This window comes from Crocodylus siamensis, chromosome 3 (assembly GCF_052110815.1).
Source record: "Crocodylus siamensis isolate JL-2025a chromosome 3, ASM5211081v1, whole genome shotgun sequence".
Taxonomy (NCBI): Eukaryota; Metazoa; Chordata; order Crocodylia; family Crocodylidae; genus Crocodylus; species Crocodylus siamensis.
Genome location: NC_143397.1, coordinates 74,299,610 through 74,320,769, shown reverse-complemented (window position 1 = coordinate 74,320,769; position 21,160 = coordinate 74,299,610). Strand labels below are relative to the sequence as shown.

The window sequence follows — 21,160 nt, the reverse complement described above, 5'->3', positions numbered from 1 at the left end:
TTTCAGGGGTGTTGAACCTTCCCAAGAACAGCACCAGACCAGTTGAGGGCTGCACACATGAAATCTTTCAGAAGAAGGGGATCTTGGAGTCCTAGTGGACTCCAAGATGAACATGAGTCGGCAGTGTGACGAAACCATCAGAAAAGCCAATGGCACTTTATCGTGCATCAGCAGATGCATGACAAATAGGTCCAAGGAGGTGATACTTCCCCTCTATCGGGCGCTGGTCAGACCGCAGCTGGAGTACTGCGTGCAATTCTGGGCGCCGCACTTCAAGAAGGATGCGGATAACCTGGAGAGGGTCCAGAGAAGGGCCACTCGTATGGTTAAGGGCCTGCAGGCCAAGCCCTACGAGGAGAGATTAGAGAAACTCGACCTTTTCAGCCTCCGCAAGAGAAGGTTGAGAGGCAACCTGGTGGCTGCCTATAAGTTCGTCAGGGGGGCACAGAAGGGAATTGGTGAGTATTTATTCACCAAGGCGCCCCCGGGGGTTACAAGAAATAATGGCCACAAGCTAGAGGAGAGCAGATTTAGATTGGATATTAGGAGGAACTTCTTCACAGTTCGAGTGGCCAAGGTCTGGAACGGGCTCCCAAGGGAGGTGGTGCTCTCCCCTACCCTGGGGGTATTCAAGAGAAGGTTGGATGTGTATCTAGCTGGGGTAATGTAGGCCCAGCACTCTTTCCTGCTTATGCAGGGGGTCGGACTCGATGATCTATTGAGGTCCCTTCCGACCCTAGCATCTATGAATCTATGAAATCATTTTAACAAAGCATAGATAAAAACAAATCATATGCTAAAAATCAAACATATTCTATAACATTTTAATTTAATTTCAAAAATATTTTTGTCCTGATTTATGTACATTTGCATAGTGTATATAGAGACGACTGCATATAATAGCTCAAAATGGTCTTACACACTCAAAATAGTATGGGGGGTAGGAGGATGTATGGGGGGAGTTTGTGGTTGAGGGGTAGGTATGTATGTGGTGGGGTGCAAGGGTGTGGGCTGTGTGAGAGGCTGCCCAAGTGTTGGATCCTTGGAGCTGGCCAGGAAGAGTGTGTGTGTACGCGTGCGTGTGTTCGTGTGTGTGCTCACACTGTTCCAGGCAGGAGCAGACAGGGCTCAGCCTCATGCAGAGTGTAGTGGGCTGGCTGGATACAATTAACTGGTGGGTGCCCACCACAGGCTGGATCCAAATCACCTGGTAGTCCGGATCCAACCAGTGGGCCGTATTTTGCCGACCCCTGTACTATATTATATAATATTATATAGACACAGATTATGCATGCATGTGCACAAACTTCCATATATATTAAGAAAACATCATATATAAAAGTTTTCCTCCAACAGAAGGATGAACATAATTCTTGCATGTTTTGACAGATGTCAGCCTTCTCTACCTTCCTAACCTGCTAATGCATGAATGATTCACATTAGAGTAACTGAATTTATGAATTTAGCTATCACAATTTTATTCACAAGTGGAGCAAACTAAGTGTCTTGACATTAGACTAGATATTCCAAGGTACAAAAAGGATCATTAAAAAAAGCAGCCTATTAATTGGTATGTTATGAAACTCAACAGTAAGCAAAAGGGATGGATAAAACCTGAAACCTTAGATTTTGTGTATTAAAAGTACAGAAGTCAACTAAATATTAAGGAACTGCTTTATCAAACTGGTTTGACAGGAACAGATGTATTAAAAAAAAGCATCTGAAATATTCAAGATTGATGATGTGATAAGAAATGCTACAGCCTATGAAAAAGTTAAATATTCCTGAATTATCATATATACTTTGAGATTGTACTGGAGCTCTGTCACGTTTCAGTGATTAAAGAGCACTGGTATTTGTATTTTTGCCATCCTGATTCTGAATCTGCACTTGACTACAGCTGAGTGAAGCATCTGACCAACTGGTTTTCTGTAGCCTAAATTACAAGAGATTTCCTGATCTGCTACTGTTAGTTGAGTCAGGTTTAATTCTGGATTTGCTATTTAATTATTTTGTATAGTTGCGTAGTCTTAAATTTTTGTATTCTTAATTTTCTGGGGACAGGAAAGAAGGTGGGGGGGTATGTGCTATTTGTACCAATGGGAGGGGAACCCATAAACAGAATCTGTTTTGAATCCTTCATTAGAGAAGTCTCTTTCACTAGAAAAAACAATTAGTTGCTGACAACATTTGTCAACAATAGGTCCTCTTGAGTGACAAGTCATGGCCTCTATCACACTGCTTGCAGTGTAATCATTTTCAATTTTTCCATCAAAGACAGGACTGCAGTGACAGGGCTTTCCACCTCCCACCCCCACCTAAAATGCACATTGTATACAATATGAAGTCCTTTCACTGGGCCCAGGAGCCCTGTTCTAATGAAATAATGTCTCCAAAAATTAATCAGTATGCAGAAAGACAACCAGAATGCTAACAGCAACCTGCAAAAGACTTAAAATAAAACCACCACTGCACAAGGCCCAAACTTCTGGTTTGTTCCCCTTTTCTTTTGTTTCTTGTACTTTGTTTACAGTATAGTACAGTACAGTATACAGATGAATCGAATCTTAATTTTTATTTTTTTTCCTTCTCTCTCTCAGTTTAGAAATATTAGGGGCAAGAATGTCAAATATTTTACAATGACTTAATTTAGCCAAACAATCTGAAGTTAGAGAGGAATTGACAGAGGAGTTTTGAATACAAATACCAATGTCTCCCAATTGTTCAGCTTTCACTCTTGAGCCTTGTAGTGTCATTATTTTATTATTTTGCCAGAGTGTATTCTGTATGATAAAAAACCCATAGCAGAGGTAAATTATGAGCAGAAAAACAATATTTAGAACTCCTTCATGCCTTTTTTGTCCCTCATAAAAGGACTAATGAAATCTCCCTTAATATCTTGGAGACAGTGTCCAATGCCCAACTAACACTGCAAGCTTAAGCTGCTTTGCTGGCCAAGCACAGAGTAGAAAACCAAAAGGGAGATACAGGTGACAGAACAGGATTTTAAAAAGACAAAAGAGGCTTAAGAAAAGAAACAGGAACAGAGCAGCATGCTTTACCATTGGACCATGCAGAGCACAAAGAAAACTGACTGCAGAAGAGAGGCACTCCAGGAGATGGACAAGACATAGACATGGAGATCTTGGAGAAACCCAAGAGAACCTGGTATAAGTTAAGCATTCTTTGCTAAGAGACTTTTAAGGATCAGAAAGAAACGAGGTGTGTGTGTGTGTGGGGGCAGACAGGGTGTTGATTTGCATCTGTTTTGATTTGCATCTGCTATGTAAGAAGTAGAAACTTTCTGCAGTCTGTTTTTTAAACATGTCTATCACAGGTCCCTAGGGAGGTAATATTTTATAAAGCAGAATGCCAGTAAGGTTGGGGCTCTTGGAAAGTGCATGTGAAATCAAGTAGGAGGGTCTTGTTAGACTGTGTGTTCAAACTGTTGTGAAAATTAAAAGAATCAGTATCCAAGAAAGATGTCAGAAAGGCAAAAGAAAATGTAAGTCACCCATTCCAGTAACAGAAAGAGCCATCAGGCCCATTGTTCTGGGGCCCAAAAACAGAAATCAGGTGACTACGTAAAATGGTGACTATGTAGAAAGGCAAAAGAAAGAGAAACTCACCCATTCCAGTAAGGGAAGCATAAGAGCCCTCCCTCATTGTTCTGGGGCCCAAAACAGCAATCAGGTGACTATGTAGAACCATCAGACAGAAGGAAAAGCAATTAAATTGAAAATGGGGGGAGCAGGGAAAGAGTGGAATGGAGCCTCTAAGGCAGTGGTGCCCAACTTTTTAGCCTGGCAGGCCAGATGGACAGTGCCTGGTTTATTTGCAGGCCAGATCCAGCCAGTGGTCCTGATCTGGTGCTCAGGGCAGGCATGGCAGGGCCCCATGTGGCTGCATGAGGGGGCTGGGCATGGAGTGGTCCTGAGCCAGCCCAGTGTGGGAAAGTGGGGAGAGGCACGGCCCAGCCCAAACTGGTCTTACAGGAGGAAAGAGAGTATGACCTGGCCCTCTGGGGGGGTGGAGGGAAGGGGGAAAAGGGGAGTGCCCCTGCCCTGCAGGGGGAAATGAAGGGAGAATTTGGAAGTGGGGAAGGCAGAAGTATTGCCACTGCTCTCCCCCCACCAAATTTCCTGACCTGTGAGGAGTCCCGCAGGCCACATCTGGCCTGAGACTGAACACCCCTGCCCCACTGGGTGCCCTATTAGCTCAGCCTACAGAAGTACGGGTACTCCTCACTTAACATCATCCTGGTTAACATTGTTTCCTTATTACGTCGCTGATCAATAGATCAGAGAACATACTCATTTAAAGACGTGCGATGTTCGGTTATCATGTGGTTTGGCTGCTGCCTGTTAGTAGTAACTAGTGTGACGTAACTGGATTTGCTTAACACCGTTTTGCTTAAAGTCGCGTTTTTCAAGAACATAACTACAACGTTTAAGTGAGGAGTAGCTGTAATGAAATGTATGATCCTCTAAACACACATAGCCTAAGGATGGTCACAAGAGAAAGGGGAAGAAGGAAATAAGTCTCACAGAACTCCTGGCATTAGGGAGCAAATTCTTGAAGTATAAGGGGGGTTGGCGAGTAGTGCACAGGAAGTATGGCTGGGGGAGGGGAGGAGGAGAAGGATGGAGGGGCACAAGGAACCTCTGGTGCACCCTATGTCATACGCTTATAGAAAAATCTCAGTCTATGAAATGACAGGAACACTGAAACTTGAGATAACTCAGCTATGGAAGCTAGAGAAAGTGCTGCCTGTGGTTGCACCCAGTATCACTATTTTTTTTCTTTCATTTATATATACAATTTCTGATTCAACTGAAGTCATACTTCAAACGAAGAGAACCATGTGTTCAAACATGCCCTTTTGGTGATCTGAGTGAGTTATCAAGACTGCATTACTCACAAGGGGTGTGATATCCAGTAACTGAAGCAGTCTCTAAGGGAGGAGAAAAGAACATACATCATCCTTCAAAAAAGAAAAGCCATTTCTTTTACTGTAGCACAGTGTATATGTATAACAAGGTGAGGGGCAGACAGATTCTGTTTCAACTAGATTTCTTAAAGACAGACAATGGCAGTACTTAAGAACAGGCTGCATTTCTCTCTCTCTCTCTTTTTTTTTTTTTTTTAAGAAAATGCCTTATAAAAACATGAAGTACACCAACTGTGCATCTTGCAGTACTATGTTTTGTAGTAGTCTATAGATTGCAGGACTTACATTAAAGGTTATGTTAGAGAAGATTAACTGAGGGTATGGGGAAAGTCAAAGGTCCACTGGAGACAGCCCATTAGGCTGATATGGGTAAGGTAGATCGCTTTCTATAGCCAACAGCACACTATGATTATGGACCGCATCATATCCTTTTCTAGAATACATGGGCACTTGACATCTTTTGGCTTTTTTTAGAGGACAGTTTAGGGCCCAGAAGTGGTATGGCCGAAGTGGAAAAAAGGTGGCAGCACTTAACACTTAAGAAAACTGCCTTAGAAGAAGCTTCAAATAATGCTTAAAAACTTGGGTAAAAGCTTAAAATAATGGAGTGTTCAGACCCACTGAATTTGTAAAGGGACTTTTTACATACTGTACTTCCAGGCAGCAGAAAACACACCTGTTGAAGCTTCTTGGTAGAATAAAACAGGGTTTTCCAGTCAGAAAAGTCAGAGTTGGAAAGAAGAGGAAAACCCCTATCTTTAGAACAGCTTAGGTATAACAGAGCACATGCACAGTATTCCCGTACATTTTGTATCCTTCCTCAAACAAAGGTGAAAAAAATCCACCTAAATTAGGTTGTTAGCATTTTTGTTAACCAAAATGTCTAAATGTTGCTTCACAGACAAAGTAGAGACCATTTATACTTCAAGAACAAACTTAAGTAGACAAAGATACACTCCCAAGTCTGAGATGGAACAGAAAATAAAGCGTATTTTGCTCCCGTAGTTTGTAAAAACAAAATGGCTTTTGGGAACATTTTGTTGCAACAGGCTTAAGCTACAGATCTTTTGGAAGAAGCATGTTTTGGGGATGAACTCAAATGAGGGAAATGATAGTAGAATGAAACTCTTTTCCTAACCTAGTTTAAGGAGCAAACAATGAACTAAAGGAAGTGAGATTAAGAAGACGACATAACAATTGTGGGAGAAAGTTGGTTCTGTAGCTTAGGCAAAGTATATTGGAAAACTTTATTTATGTGTTTAGACGTTTCCATCATGGGTACAACAAACTAATGCACGGGTGGGCAAAATGTGGTCCGGGGGCCAAATGCAACCCACCAGGCCATTCTATCTGGCCTGCGGGACCCCTAAAAAAATTTAGAAAATTTTTATCTGCCTGGGGCTGCCTGTCATGGGGCCCTCAATGGCTTGCCAAAACTCATTAAGCAGCCCTCTGCCCAAAATAATTGCCCACCCCTGAATTAACACACGCTTATAGATTTTGTGCTAGTTTAGCATATTTTAGGTTTGTTCATTTATGTATTATTATTTTTAAAAGGATACATAGCATGAATATTAACTGCAGTATGAAATCAATTGGTTACAATAATAAAAAGGTATCTTTCTACAACAGCAGAAATGGTCATAAATACTTTATAATTTTTGAGAATTTTTGTTTGTAAGTCAAAATCATTGCATACTGGTGTACCTAGACATGTAGCTTTAATAATCTTCAGTGAAAAATAATGTATAGGATACACAGAAGAGTTTATCTTTAATGGGCAGGGAAGCAGTCAACAGGCTACTCAATGTATTTTGCAACGGTTAAAAACTAGTGCATATTGGTCTGTACAAGTTCAGAATTAGATGCTCTCATCTACAACTGGTCTTGATCTATAAATATACTAACCCGAGGGTATATGACCATAACAAGCTCTGGAATACTTGAAATGAAGGAGATTTGCTCTCCTATCACTGGTTAAATTCTAAAAATTAATATTTTACTTCTGAATAACACATGCAGAAAACAGGTAAGTAAACATAACTGAAAGTATAAAAGGCTCACATAATGCTACCCTTACTCAGATATATGCACGTTAGAAGATATTCAACTTTATGTTTGATACAGAACTTGAGGGCAGAACATGTATTCCATGCATACCAGGACGCACAAGATCTTCTATCGCTATGGGCCTAGTTTGGTCATCTTTGCTCACCCTGACCAATACCTTTACATCATAAGAGGTTTCACTGGTTCAACCACAGCTAGCTGCAAAGTGAAGCAGTACTCAGTATAAATAAAAGTGGTATATATAGGCTCTTAAATGGAGTTTTGAGCGGGGCTTCATCAAATGAGTCCAAGTATTCCAGTTCCTAGAGAAATTATTTCTAAGGTCTCAAGCACGTTACATTTATAGTTCAATTTGTGTTAATCACGCCATAAATACCAACGTCACGCATTCTCAAATGTTATGGCACAACGTAATGGCAAACCAGATGCAGAGATATGCCACAAAAATGTAGAATATTTTTGTGGATGGTTTGTATGGCACTATAAACTGAATGTGTGGTATGCCCCATCACCTTGATGCTGACAAACAGCTGACTGTCAGCACTGGGACCTAGGAAGCCCCTGGTCTGGAACCTGGCTAGGGGCTGCCCCAGTTCCAATGCTAACAACAGCTAATTGTCAAGATCAGGATGCCATCTTTCCAGGACCCAAAAGGTTTTCTGCCTTGCCCTGCAGGGTAAAGCAGAAAACCTGTCAGGTCATGGTGAGCCCGAAGAGACTTGCGATGACCCAGCACTTCAAATGGGCTTATTGTTGGTCCTGCCACAGACAGTTCTGGGCCCCAGGGCTACCACAGCCTAATCTGACACTGAAGCTTCCCCTCGCCTGTGTCCTGAACCAGGAGCCCCAGGCTGCCTGTTCCCAATTCTGATGCTCAGCTGAGCATAGAGATCAGACATGAGGCAGCCCCAGGGTCCAGGACAGAGCTGTCCTCTGCCAAATCCACAAGATCAGGCTGGAGGCAGCTCCGCTGTGGCATAATTAAGATAGAACAAACTACAGGGTCTTCATAAAAGTCTTTGTGTACTTTTAAATGTTAATAACTTAGGTAGTAGGTATGATAGAAACGATCTGTAAACAGCATTTAAAAGCAAATTTATTAAAGTTTTAGGACAATTAGAGTACACAATGCTAGACTTCATAAGTAATAACGAATTTATTCTTAAATAAGATGGAACTCTATGCCACTATGCCAGGGGTGGGCAAAATATGGCCCGCAGCCCAGATGCGGCCCGCCAGGCAATTGTATCCAGCCCATGGGGCCCCTAAAAAATTTAGAAAAGTAATATTTACCTGCCCCTGGCTGCTTGTCATGCAGCCCTTGATGGCTTGCCAAAACTCAGTAAAGTGGCCCTCCACCCAGAATAACTGCCTGCCTCTGCACTACACTCTGAATGTACAACAGTTCCTAAATAATGTTTTCCCAGAGAAGTGGATAAGCAGATGTGGACCAATTGCTTGGCCACCACGTTCACTTGACCTGTCACTGTTGGATTTCTTTTTATGGGGACATGTTAAAAGTATAATTTACTTGTCAAAACCATGTTCTTTGGTGGAACTTAGGGCTAGGATCACCAATGCAATTTGTGCAGTAACTCACGAGGAACTGGGAAATGTTTTCAAGGAGTTGGAAAATCAGATACAGCACTGTATCATGATGGATGGTGGTTATGTTGAAGTCTAGCATTGTGTACTCTAGTCGTCCTAAAACTAGAAAATATAAATTTTCTTTAAATTTAGGGTCTAGCATAAATTTGCTTTAAAATGTCATTTACAGATTGTTTCCATCATACCTACAACCAAAGTTATTAAAGTTTAAAAGTGCAAAAGGACTTTATGAAGACCCTGTATATGCCCTGTCCCAAACATTATGTATTCTACCATGTGTCTGGGGCCCACAGGCCACATTTGGATGGTGGGCCCAACTGTGGGAACCCCTGCTTTAGAGGGTGCCATATGTATCTGAAATATTGGTCCTTAATTTAAGAAACAAATCCAAATCAGCTCAGCACTAGAGACAGCATTGGGTGAAGGTCTGGAACCCTTTTCTGTTTGAACCATTATTCCTTTCTGATACTAGAACCCACAGACTGAGAAGAGATGCCCTAAAGTACAATTTTTAAAGATCTGGCTTGCAGAGCCATGTCACCCAGTCCACAGGGTTCCCAGAGGGGCTGGGAATTTAGGGCAGGGCCACCAGGGGTGGGTACTGGGTACAGAGTCCTGCTGGGGACACATCAGAAACAGATGGGCAAGTAAGAGCCGTGTTAACGCTCCTGCGCTGCCATCATTCATTGTGTTGCCACTGCCAGGTCTAGATCTGGCCCATGAGGAGACAGATCAAATTTGACACCCCTGGACTAACAGCATGTAACTTCATTTCACTTTGTATTCCTATGAAGTAGCTTCAGTGTGCTATAAAATTTTAAGCAAAGGTTTAAGAGGAATAAACACCTAAGGCCCAGGGGCAGGGGGTAAAGGCAAATATAATTTGTAGTGTTTTAAAATTTAAAAAAAGGTAAAATATTCATAAGCTGTATGTAACAAGGGGCTCTCTCAGGGCCAGTCTGTCACTGGCCCGCTCACCTGTTTCTGGGCCAACTGCCCACCTCCTTGTCTGCCATGCCTTGATGATACATAATTCTGTTGTTCTGGTGTTAATTAGGTGGGAGGCTGCCCATGCTTGCCCTGATCCCAGGGGGTGCCATCTGCGGCTCCGTTCCTCCCCTGCATTGCTGCCCAAGCCTCGTAGATGGCATCCAGGTTAATATTACTCCCGGACTGAGACCAGAGCAAATTGAGTCCAAAGTTGAGCTCTATCCATACGTACATTCATACTGTACTATATAGAAAAGGTAAAATGTGAAGCTGTACTATCCAGAAAAATTGTCTCAATTCTCTTACTTCCCAAAAGCCGTCATCATGAACTATATATCATCATTCCAATTAAAACATTTTACCTTAAAACCATGTAAATCATTAGGACACATACCCAGCAAGAATGCTGAAGGACTGCATGCTATCCACTGCACATCATATTTCATAGACATCATAGATTTCATAGACATCAGGGCTGGAAGGGACCTCGGGAGATCGAGTCCAGCCCCCTGCCCAAAGGGCAGGAAGTCAGCTGGGGTCATAGGATCCCAGCAAGATAAGCATCCAATTTACTCTTGAAGGTGCTCAATGTAGGTGCTTGAACCACCTCCGCTGGCAGACTGTTCCAGACCTTGGGGGCTCGGACAGTAAAGAAATTCTTCCTTAAACGTTTCAGCCTGAAACGGTCTTGCAGGAGTTTGTGACCGTTCGACCTAGTCATCCCTTGGGGCGCTCTGGTGAACAAACGTTCCCCCAGATCCTGGTGGTCACCCTTGATAAACTTATAGGTGGCCATCAGATCACCCCTGAGCCTGCGCTTTTCCAGGCGAAAGAGTCCCATGTCTCTCAGCCTATCATCGTAAGATCTGTTTTCCTGATCTCTGATCATGCGTCTGGCTCTCCTCTGGACTCTCTCAAGCTTCTCCACATCCTTTTTGAATTGTGGAGCCCAAAACTGGACGCAGTACTCCAGCTGCGGCCTCACCGAGGCCGAATACAAGGGGAGAATGACGTCCCGGGATTTGCTCGAGAAGCATCTATGGATACAAGCCAGCGTTTTGGTCACTTTATTAGCCGCAGCATCGCACTGCAGGCTCATGTTCATCTTGTGGTCAATGATGACCCCCAAGTCTCTTTCTTCTGTAGTGCTAGCCAGCGTAGCACTGCCGAGCCTATAAGAATGCTGCAGGTTTTTCCTCCCAAGGTGGAGAACCTTGCATTTTTCGGTGTTAAACACCCAGGTTCTCGTCTGCCCATTTGCTGAGCTTGTCCAGGTCAGCCTGGATCACCCGCCTATCTTCTCGTGTGGAAGCTTTGCCCCAAAGTTTGGTGTCGTCGGCGAACTTGGCCAGTCCACTCCTGACTCCAATGTCCACATCATTAATGAAGATGTTGAACAGTATAGGTCCCAGGACAGAGCCTTGAGGGACCCCACTGGTCACAGGGCACCACGATGAGTGACTGCCATCGATTACAACCCTCTGGGTCTGACCATGGAGCCAATTTCCCAGCCAGTGGATCGTGGTGGAGCCAAGGGCGCAACTGGCCAGTTTGGCCAAGAGGTGATTGTGGGATACCAGATCAAAAGCTTTTTTGAAGTCAAGCTATATGACATCAATCTCTTCTCCCTCGTCCAGGTGATAGTTCACCTGGTCATAGAAGGAAATGAGATTGGTCAAACAAGACCTACCCGCAACAAACCCGTGCTGGCTATCCCTTAGGATGTTAGCCTGGGCCAGTCCATCAAGGATGGCCTCCTTAATAAACTTTTCTAAGATCTTCCCCAGGATAGAAGTCAGGCTAATGGGCTTGTAGTTAGCCGGATCCACTCTCCTCCCTTTCTTGAAGATCGGCACCACATTGGCCTTCTTCCAGTCTTCGGGCACTACACCAGAGCGCCAGGAGTTTTCAAAGATCCGTGCCAGGGGCTGGGCTATGATGCTCACCAGCTCCTTGAGTACCCTGGGGTGCAGATTGTCAGGGCTGGCTGACTTGAAGGTATCCAGCTTCTCAAGGTGTTCCTTCACGAGGTCAGCATTTATGGAGGGTAGGGGATCCCCATCACCCGGATCTCCCTGTCCCATAACAGGCATGGGCGTCCCATGGGACTGATGAGAAAGACTGACGCAAAGTACCTATTTAATAGGTTGGCTTTTTCCTAGGCGTCAGTTGTCAGTTGCCCCATCTGGTTTAGCAGGGGTCCAACATTGCCCTTGCTTTTCCTCCGGCTCCCCACATATCTGAAAAAGGACTTTTTGTTGTCCTTGATGCTTGAAGCTAGTTGGAGTTCAGTTGCAGCCTTGGCTTTATGAATTCTAACTGCTCATGTTGGCATCTGAGATATGAGCTCCTCCCCCCACTTCTGTTTCATTAAAATTGGCTTTAGGTCATGTTTATTTTGTGGAGGAGTAAGTTGTCAAATTACTTATATTTTTGTTATTACTTTAGGATTCGTTTTTGCTCTTGGTTTGTGTGCAGATATAGGCCTTGATAGTATGACAAAAGTAAGCAGGCATTACATTTTCTGATGGCTTCAACTTATTCACATACTAAATACTCCCAGCCGGGCCTATCATTAGGATGGGCATTATTCATATGCAACTGTTTTATTACTTCCTATATAAGTATAGTCCTCGGGGCTGACTATCATTTCTAGCACACTGTATGGGAGATTGAACCATCTGTTCTATACTTACAACATGGTCAAGTTTGCCCACATGAAACAAGAAAGACACTACTAAAGCTGCTAATCAAATTCCTGGTCTACTGTACATGCATGGCAGACTGACTAACACTACTGTACTGCTGGGGGGTGGGATGGAGGGGAGATAACACCTATGTAGCTGAAAGCAAAGGCCCAATTGGCATTTCTTGAAACTCTAGTTGAAGAAATATCATTTCTCTGTTTCAGTGTTTTAATAAATTAATGTGGTACAGTTACATACCCTGCCTTTTTCCTGAGAGCCTAACTTCTTATACTTGCCATAGTGCTTTGAAATACCTTTGTTTTGCATTTACCTGCTTGTGTGTTTCTTACCCATATCACACCCATTTGTCTACACTATGGTGCAAATCAAGTTGTGAAACACAGCCAGTCAAGGTTTCACCCAAAGACCTGGAAGGCAGCAACTAGAGGCATGGGGAAAATTCCTGAACTCATCAAGTTAATAGCACATTCTTTTTTGTTGCCTTCTGCCATACCTGCCTTCAGCTGAGATTAAAACAGTATTACAACAAACTACCTTTGTATTTTTGTACTTCTGGGTTTCATCTATTTCTGACACAATAAGCCACCTTTTTTTGTACTCCTCTCCCCCTCCCCAACCTGCCCCCCAATTCTCTAGAGCTAGGGTGGCCAACTTGAGGCACAAGTGGCATGGGCAGCCTCTGTGTGGCAAACAAACTGTAGAGAAAAGAGAGATGGCACAGAAGCAGATAAGGCAGGAAGCTGAAAACAGAGAAGGGCGGAAAGCAGAGAAAGAGACTGGGCAGGAGGCACAGAGTAGGGAGAAGAAAGCAAAGCAGCAGATTGAGCAGAAGGGGATCACTATGACACTTAGGAAGGGTGCAGGGCTAAGTTGTGGCATGCCTCCCAAAAACACTGGCTTTCACTGCCGTAGTGAATATGCTCCACAGACTTTAAGTAGGTCTGAAAAGAGCAGAACTGAATTCATTCTTCATTTTAAACATAAGAGAAGGAAAATATCATTTTGATATCAGTCTGCATCTATAAGATTATTTCTATATCATGGAGATACTAGATAATTTCCTCAGTCTCAGAATGCTTCTTTAGTCAACAGTAGTAATTAAAGATATTAACAACACACTTAATTACATACACAAACAATGCTTAGATTCATACTTACAGGCTGAGGCTGTTCTGCAATACAGCAGTTAAAACACAACCAGAACTCACTCATTGTTTACAGTCTAAAGTGTGAGTGCACAGGCTGGGAGAAGAAACAAAATACTCAATTTCTGCTCCAATCTTCACGTAGCCAGTTCCTTAACTCAATTAATGTATAATTGTCCCAAAGCAGAAAAACTTATCTTCTGCTGTGCTCTTCCCCAAAGGCAAGTCCTGGGCTATTCAGGTTGATGACAAAAAAAAAAAAAAAAAAGACCCAAAACAAAACCAAAAAGAAAAACAAAAAAAAGGTGAGGGAATCTTCTCTCTCAAGACGCTGGTCCCAGCACCACAGAAGCAGCAGGTGTAAGTGCTCCCTTGGTCCCTAGTCCACAGGCAACAACCTGAAATAAAAATGTGCATAATGTCAGAAGGAAAGAAAGATTTTTTTTTTTAACCAGAACCACCCTTCCTCCACCTCCTACAGACAAACACATTTACAATGCTGGCTTTTTAGATTACATTTCCGACCACACATCTGAAAGACACTAACAAACTGTGAATAATACACAGATACAAAAACAGACACACATTTTAATCAGATTTCTACTTCTACATGAACACCTGAAAATAACACAGACCAGGGTTACTAATCTATAACGAGGATGCCATAATGTTTTTGTAAAAGTAGTAACAAGAATCTATATTTAAAAATAATGTTGCAGTTTAGGGAATATTTACAGGCTCATCTTCAAGTCTTCTCACCCCCAGTGTTGGCCCATTCCTTCTACCTTTCAATTGCATTGAAAGTTGATGAGTACACAGGAGTCAAAAAACCCATAAAGATTAACTTCTGAAGGAGTTTTGTCCCTTGAGCTCTATTAAAACAGTGATTGATATTCAGTACAAATTCTCCAACCCAGTTAAAAAACCCAGTTAATATCCCATGCACAGTGCAAATGAACTGTGTTGTGACTGGGTGCCCAGTGCCAACTAAAAAACTCATCCTAATTCTGAAAAAAAAGTTATCAGTGTTCTGAAGCCATTACAGAACACTGTCAATATAATAAAAAATAAAAACAAAAACACTCATCCCACTCTCCACCCTTCAGCTTCATAAACAATTGTTTTTATAACAGGAATGTATATGTTAAGTATTGGGCTGTTTCCTTAAAACACTAACGCTCCTGGTGTGGAACAACTGCCACGTAGAATTCCATCCATTCATTATGAAACTGTAGTTTAATTGCTAATTTTTAACCTATGTTTTTCCTCCCACTGAAACTGCAAGGAAGTAAATCCCTCCAGATTTCATTCTTGTCATTTATCGTACAATCTGTGTCATCCTTACTTTGGAAACAAACAGAAAATTAAATGAAGTGATTAGAAAATTATAATGAACTAATTTTTTTACAATATAGCTCGATTCCACTCCAACTTGTATCCAACGGAGTATCCATATACTCCATTACTTGTATTATTGTAGTGTCTCGTGACCCTCAAAGAAATTTGGGACCTACTGTACATACAAGCAGAAAAACAATCTTCTAGTATCTTTCCATATGCTCCAGGGTGGAGGGGGAGGTGATGATTTAATTAGAGCAGCTCTGAGAAACACTAATTAAAGTGCCTGCAGTGTCACGTGTATTTAGCATCCCATGCTTCAAAATGGTGGATGGGGTGCTTGAACTAAAGCTTGTTTAACCAGCTTTAGTTCAAGCACTCTCGCCACCATTCTGAAGCATGGAGATGCTGAATACATGTAACAGAGGCTGCTGGAGCGCATTAAATAAGATGCTCCAGCAGACTTGATTAAATTGATGCTGCTCCAAGGCATATTAATTAGCACACGTCGGAGCAGATGTCTGAGATGTGTATAAGTGCCCTTCTATCCTGAAGAGATTACGATTTATGCATTTCAATTTTGGAGATAAAGGGATTTACATGTCATTTGAATTTTTTCTACAACAAAGATTTGGTACTTCTGTTCACAGATGGGAAAATCATTGCTGGAGATTCTACTCTTTAGAATGTTCATCTCAATTCCCTTGATTTGAAGTTGCTACTACTAAAATTGATACATGTCCAAACCTAGTGGCAAACAGTAAATGGAATTAAAATGAAAAATAAAATTCTACTAACATTTTTGTTCACTTATTACTAACCCACACAAGATGTGGGATTATTACTAACCACAGCAAGATGTGTTTTCATTTTTGTTTTGTTTTTTCTAAAAACAACACTGTATTAGCAGACTAAAGCTTCTTCTAAAGGCAGGTTGGAGGCAGGGGTGGGGAAAACCTTCTTAAGAAAGCAAATACCATTCTGCTTTAGGATGTTGCACTGTATAAACCAAGTCCAGATGTGCATTTATTTCTGTGATACCTCTAGATGTTCATTAGTTCCTGCGATACCTCAAAGAACCCCAGCTTGGACATGGGCACATGTTCATTAATGTGCTGTAATTATGGTGCATCAAGTTTAGTACCTGTACTAAACTTAAATGCGCTGTAATTGGCATTACAGAGCATTAGTGCAGACGAATGCTTTTTTTAGTGACATTAATGCGCATGAGATTAAATGTACTGCACATTAGCATAGGTTTTACCCGCCATGCTTATGTGCAGCAGAATTGGTTTTCTGCGAATTAGGTATCTTTGTAGATGTGCCCAGACTGTAGCTACATGAGGATGCTAAGGAAAATTAGACCGTATCAACTAAAGATGTTAAGTGAATGGGCAAAGTTAAACACTTATGCAGAAGCTTTCATTCATAAGCAAGACAGGTTTAAGTCACTCCTGCTTAAACCTCCTTAAAGTAGAACTCCCACTGACTTCAAAATAGAAGGATGCTTAGGCCAATGCAGAAATATTTTGAAACTGCAACTTTCAGTTTGGCATGAAAACTCCAGCACTTGCATACAGGACTTCTTATTTTGTTTCTACAATTACTCATATCTATTGTTCTACAAATAGGTGTTGCAGCAGAACATTTCATTTATGTTAGACGTACATCTGCTGGCTCCTGCTTAGCCCTTTGATGGTACAATAAGTATCTAGAGTTAGGTGTCTATCCAGCTCAAGGAGACAGCCAGCTGATTTCACAGGCAGATCATGGGGCTGGCTGCCATTTTTGCAAATTTATCATGGTACCCCCGCCCCCCATGCCTCTGATTGGCCAAGGGGTCTTTGTGGCCCCACCCTTTGCTGCTGATTGGTAGAGAGGGCTGTCTGTCATATAGCCCTGATTCTTGCCACCGATTGGAAACTGATCAGTGGTGAGGGGCAGGGGCAGAAGCCATCTTGCTTCCCCTAGTGTTGGCAGCGCTCTTTCCCCACCCCCACAGTGGGCTGTGCAGCCAGGCCACAGCAGCTGTGAAGACTATTGTGTCCCTCTGGGGAGCCAGCATTTATTTTCAGTAAGTTCCCCCCTTCCCTCTGCCACTGATTTTGCAGACACTGCCTAATTTTACAGTGCCAGATTTCATGATTTCTGCAAAGTTGCAATTTGAGAAGGTCCCTATATATAGCTTAGATTTATTGCTCAGTATTACTTAAAGAAAAAAAAAAGGGGAGATATCAACATGCTCTGGTACCATGCTTTTGCAGAGGCAATACTGCTCAGACTTTGAGAAATAAAACGTGAAAAGCAGGCTGGTCATAATATCAAGACACCTGATATATCAGAATCTACCAGAGCTACAAATAAATAGTTGACCTTCCTTACCCCATAATGATACAATGTATTGATTTGTAGGTCCCTGACATAACAGGCCAGTGTCACTGACAACCTTTCTGATGCTGGTCTACAGCTATTTTTATCAGTGGTTCAGTTTTCAATCAGTAGTTAAAACTATGTCCAAACCCATCACAATGCAAAGGCAGGGAAAGTCTTCCAGTTTGCTCATTTGTGCACTAATGCCCAGAAAACTCTTCCAACTGCAACGAACTGGAAGTTCTGCAGTTAGCTGAACCCCAGGTGTAAAGAGGCGGCTTGAGCCTATGCTTGTACAAATCATGAAGCATGCAGACATGAAAAAGGCTCTCAGTTTTTCTTCTAGTATGATTTCTGTCGTGAAGCATTCTATATTTCTGAAAGATTTATTTTATTCATCAAAACAAAACCAAATCAGCAACTGCATCTCAATGTTAACCGATAGGTTAGATGAGAGTAGGCCGATAACAAGCATTTTCTTGATAGTGCTTCAAATATTTGTTTTCAGAAGAAATCAAAGAATGTTAGCCCTAAAACAGCTTAAGATGCCAAAAGCTCTGCAGACTTTATAGAGTTTACACTCAGTGTCAATGTCTTCACCTGGTATCTTAATACAAACATGACTTTTACTTTCTTTTCTCCTTAAAAATGAAAACCTGAACACATTGTTTAATGTAGCATTTTAATTATACCATTAAAAATAAATCAGATTCAAACAAACAGATATTTATCAAAACCTGTAGAATTTTATGTCTCTCCATGTAAAACAATTGGTCTACTCTACAGTGACATGTAGTATCTTGCCTTATAGAAAAAAAAATGATGATAAATCTGCTGTGCAGAATGGGAAAAAAAAAATGAAGCTAAGCAGGTGGCAAAAAAGCCACCAGAACTAAACATGCACATGGATACACATACACCCTGAAATGTTTTTAAACCTTTGGAAACTCATTTAAAGAATTAAAGCAAATAAATGAGTTTTTCTTTTCGCTAATTATTGGCTTAAGGAAGAAGGTTACTGATTATCCCTATAGCTACCAATCAGGTAATTAAATAAAAGGCAGCCTTACAACAATCTCATGTGAAAGTACGTAGACCTAATCCTGCAAAAGACCAGTAAACTCTACTCCAACTACAATTAGCAGGGATCTAGAGCACTCAGCACCTCACAAATACTGTCTGCTACCCAAGCCTTTAATAAAGCACTGAGAGAGTGACAAAGCCACGTTACACATCGGTGCTGCATTTGTCTGTCTAGACTTCCCAGATTACTGAGGCCCCATTAGTTTATCCTCTTAAAAACAAGACACAGTTCAAGACAACCACTTGTTTTTTTAACCATTATATAACAACAACATTTAGTTAATTTCACGGTGTTTTTTTAACTGAAGTCACAGAAAAATTCACAACTAAATTAGAAACTATATACTCATCTTGCCTCCACTTGCAAATTAACAGAAGCCTGATTAAAGGCTACCCACTTAACTAGTGCTACCGAGTTTATGATTCTTTTTGATCACTTTAGTCAGTAGATAATTTATAGTTGACAAAAACCATGAAAAATACTGTAACAGACTCTCTCAGATGTACTTCATTATCTCATTTAAGTTTTTTTGAAGAATTTAAATAAATAGCACCACGAAAATACTTAAGTACACAAATACATTTCATCTTTCAGGTGAAAGAGGTGAGGTCATTTTCACCATTTCAAAGCAAATTCAAAATCACCACTGATCTAACACAAAAGTGTAACTATTAAATTGTTATACAGCAGTCAAAGTTAAATGCAGAAGACCTGACATCTGGACTATGTAGAACAAGGTGTAGCAATAGAGTGTAAAAGCAAAAATGTAAATCAATTCATTAAAACAATGGATTATTACCTTTACTGAACTTTCTCAAGGTTTGTCAAAGAAATTTAGAAAAACAAAAAAATCTCCTTACAGCCTCTCTAGGGTTCCTGGTCCAGTGAGGACTAAATCAGCATTTATCTCGACTGAACTAAATAAGAATATGCTAGATGCTCAGGGAATGGTATGGTCCAGTTTGAGAAAAGCAAGTTGCTTAACAATTATACAGTGTAAAAATAGTCTCCTTTTTTGAAAACATTTTGAAAAAGTCTTTTCCTAAAGACAATCCTTCTCACCCTTTGGCTGCAGTTTCTTCTACTGCAGCTTCAAATAGGAAGTGTGGTAATGAGGCTGTTTGATCATTACTAGCAGCAAAAAGCAGAGTAAACCACAGGAAGAAAAATGACTGCAGATGCTCATATCACAACATCTAAATTTAATAGTCTCTTTTCTCTAGAACCCAGACTGCTGTTTGCAAGAGCATTTCATACACATAATTACTGCAGTTACGTTATACCAACATGATTTGAGAAATAAATGTATTTTAACATTTAAGTTCATATTCATATCACAGAGATGCAATCTGTGGAGGGAAGTTCCAGTCGTCTCCGTACTTGTGTCACAGCTAATAACCCAATGCATCTGGATTCTACCACCTGGCAAGTTGTTCCACCACAGCAAAGAGGATGTTCAAAAAGGACTGTGTAATCACTACCAAGAGAGCCTGCTACACAGCGAGTAAATGGCAAAACATTTGCTTGTTGGGTCATTTAAGACACTTCAACAACTAAAGTGGTTTTCTCTGATTCTCACTTTCCTTATAAGCCTTTTAATTATCAAGCAGATCTCATTTGGTCAGTTGCACACTAAGCCATGTTCATGCTCTCATTTTCACTTGTCAAGATGTCCCTTCTCCTGTGTGCCCCCATAGTACCTTACAAAGTAGGAAATCATTTTAAACACTTTCAATAATCTCCAGATTAGACTTGGCTTTTTGGGTTAAATCTCTCTAGTAGTGATTAAAGACACACAGCAGGAGAACAGAGTTGAGGTGGTTACACTGAAAGCTAACCAGGAACACACATATACATGTACAGCAAAGTAATAGTTTTCTTTAGCAGGGAGGAGATAATTAGAAGGGACAGGAGACAGGAGTAAACATGTTTACTATTTATCTTAATACACAAACACACACAGGTTATATATGGAAGCAGAGTGGGTATGATGGTGGCATACGCATGACTAGTAGTTCCATATAGTCACTCTGCTTCTATGTTGTAACTATTCATACCTGTTTATCTTTTTACTCCTAAGCTCCTTGGTGTAGACTTTTCTTTTGTACCCCCCCTGAAGTGCAGCACTACTTCTAATTTTGTGCTTAGTTCATTTGCATGTATTGTATCTGAGCAAAATCTTGACTTAACATTCTTAGCCACTTGCTTTCTCAATCTGGAAACCTGAATGAGTGAACCTGTGGGTACACGAGTACTAGACAAGTAATACCATTAATGGCACTTTTTTAGTGTGTTCATGATAGTCAGTAAATTACTCTCAGATCATCCCCATGTTCCTTTACATTAACAGTCCACTTTATAATTTATAAAAGTAACAGCAATCTCATGGATATGTCCAATATTGATTTTGTGAACGAAATACAAGTGTAAGGATTCATTAAGACTCATTAAAGCTACAAACGCAGGGAACACCATTAGTTCCAAAGAATTCAGAAACACTCTGTTCCATTGTCCTGTGCAGGCTTCCTGCAAATTTCACAGCAGCATGCAACACGCCAATTCACATAGTTCATTTTAAAAAATAAGGTTAAATAGCCACATTTACATATTTGATAGCTGGCTTGCATTAAATTCTTTTTATTGTTCTTCCCACAGTTCAAAGTTGAAATTATACACATACACACACACAAAGATACATCGTGTGTGTGTATATACACTTTAAAACTCTCCCACAATGTTCTTAATTAAAAAAAAACAAAAAAACCCACAGTACACCCACACTTTTTTCTCACTGCTAAAGCTGAAGATGCCAGGTAGGGTCTAGTGACCAAGGCTTCAGGACAGAGTAAGTTTAGTGCTTGGTTCACATGTCCACATAAACTAACAGTGGTTGCAA

The 21,160-nt window shown here is 41.1% G+C and overlaps 2 protein-coding genes across 2 annotated transcripts in view; both read right to left on the bottom strand.

Moving 5' to 3' along the window:
- The window catches only part of CDC42SE2 (CDC42 small effector 2), a 50,427-nt gene extending 36,801 nt beyond the window's left edge, over positions 1 to 13,626 (bottom strand). Inside the window, exon 1 of the mRNA XM_090038515.1 lies at positions 13,486 to 13,626. Coding sequence (XP_089894641.1) covers positions 13,486 to 13,539 — 54 coding nt within the window. The 5' untranslated portion in view covers positions 13,540 to 13,626. The remainder of the gene's footprint in view (positions 1 to 13,485) is intronic.
- Positions 13,627 to 13,748: 122 nt separating this feature from the next.
- LYRM7 (LYR motif containing 7) overlaps positions 13,749 to 21,160 on the bottom strand; it is a 152,960-nt gene continuing 145,548 nt past the window's right edge. The window contains exon 6 of the mRNA XM_090038514.1: positions 13,749 to 13,870. The gene's annotated coding sequence lies outside the window, so the exon portion shown is untranslated. The remainder of the gene's footprint in view (positions 13,871 to 21,160) is intronic.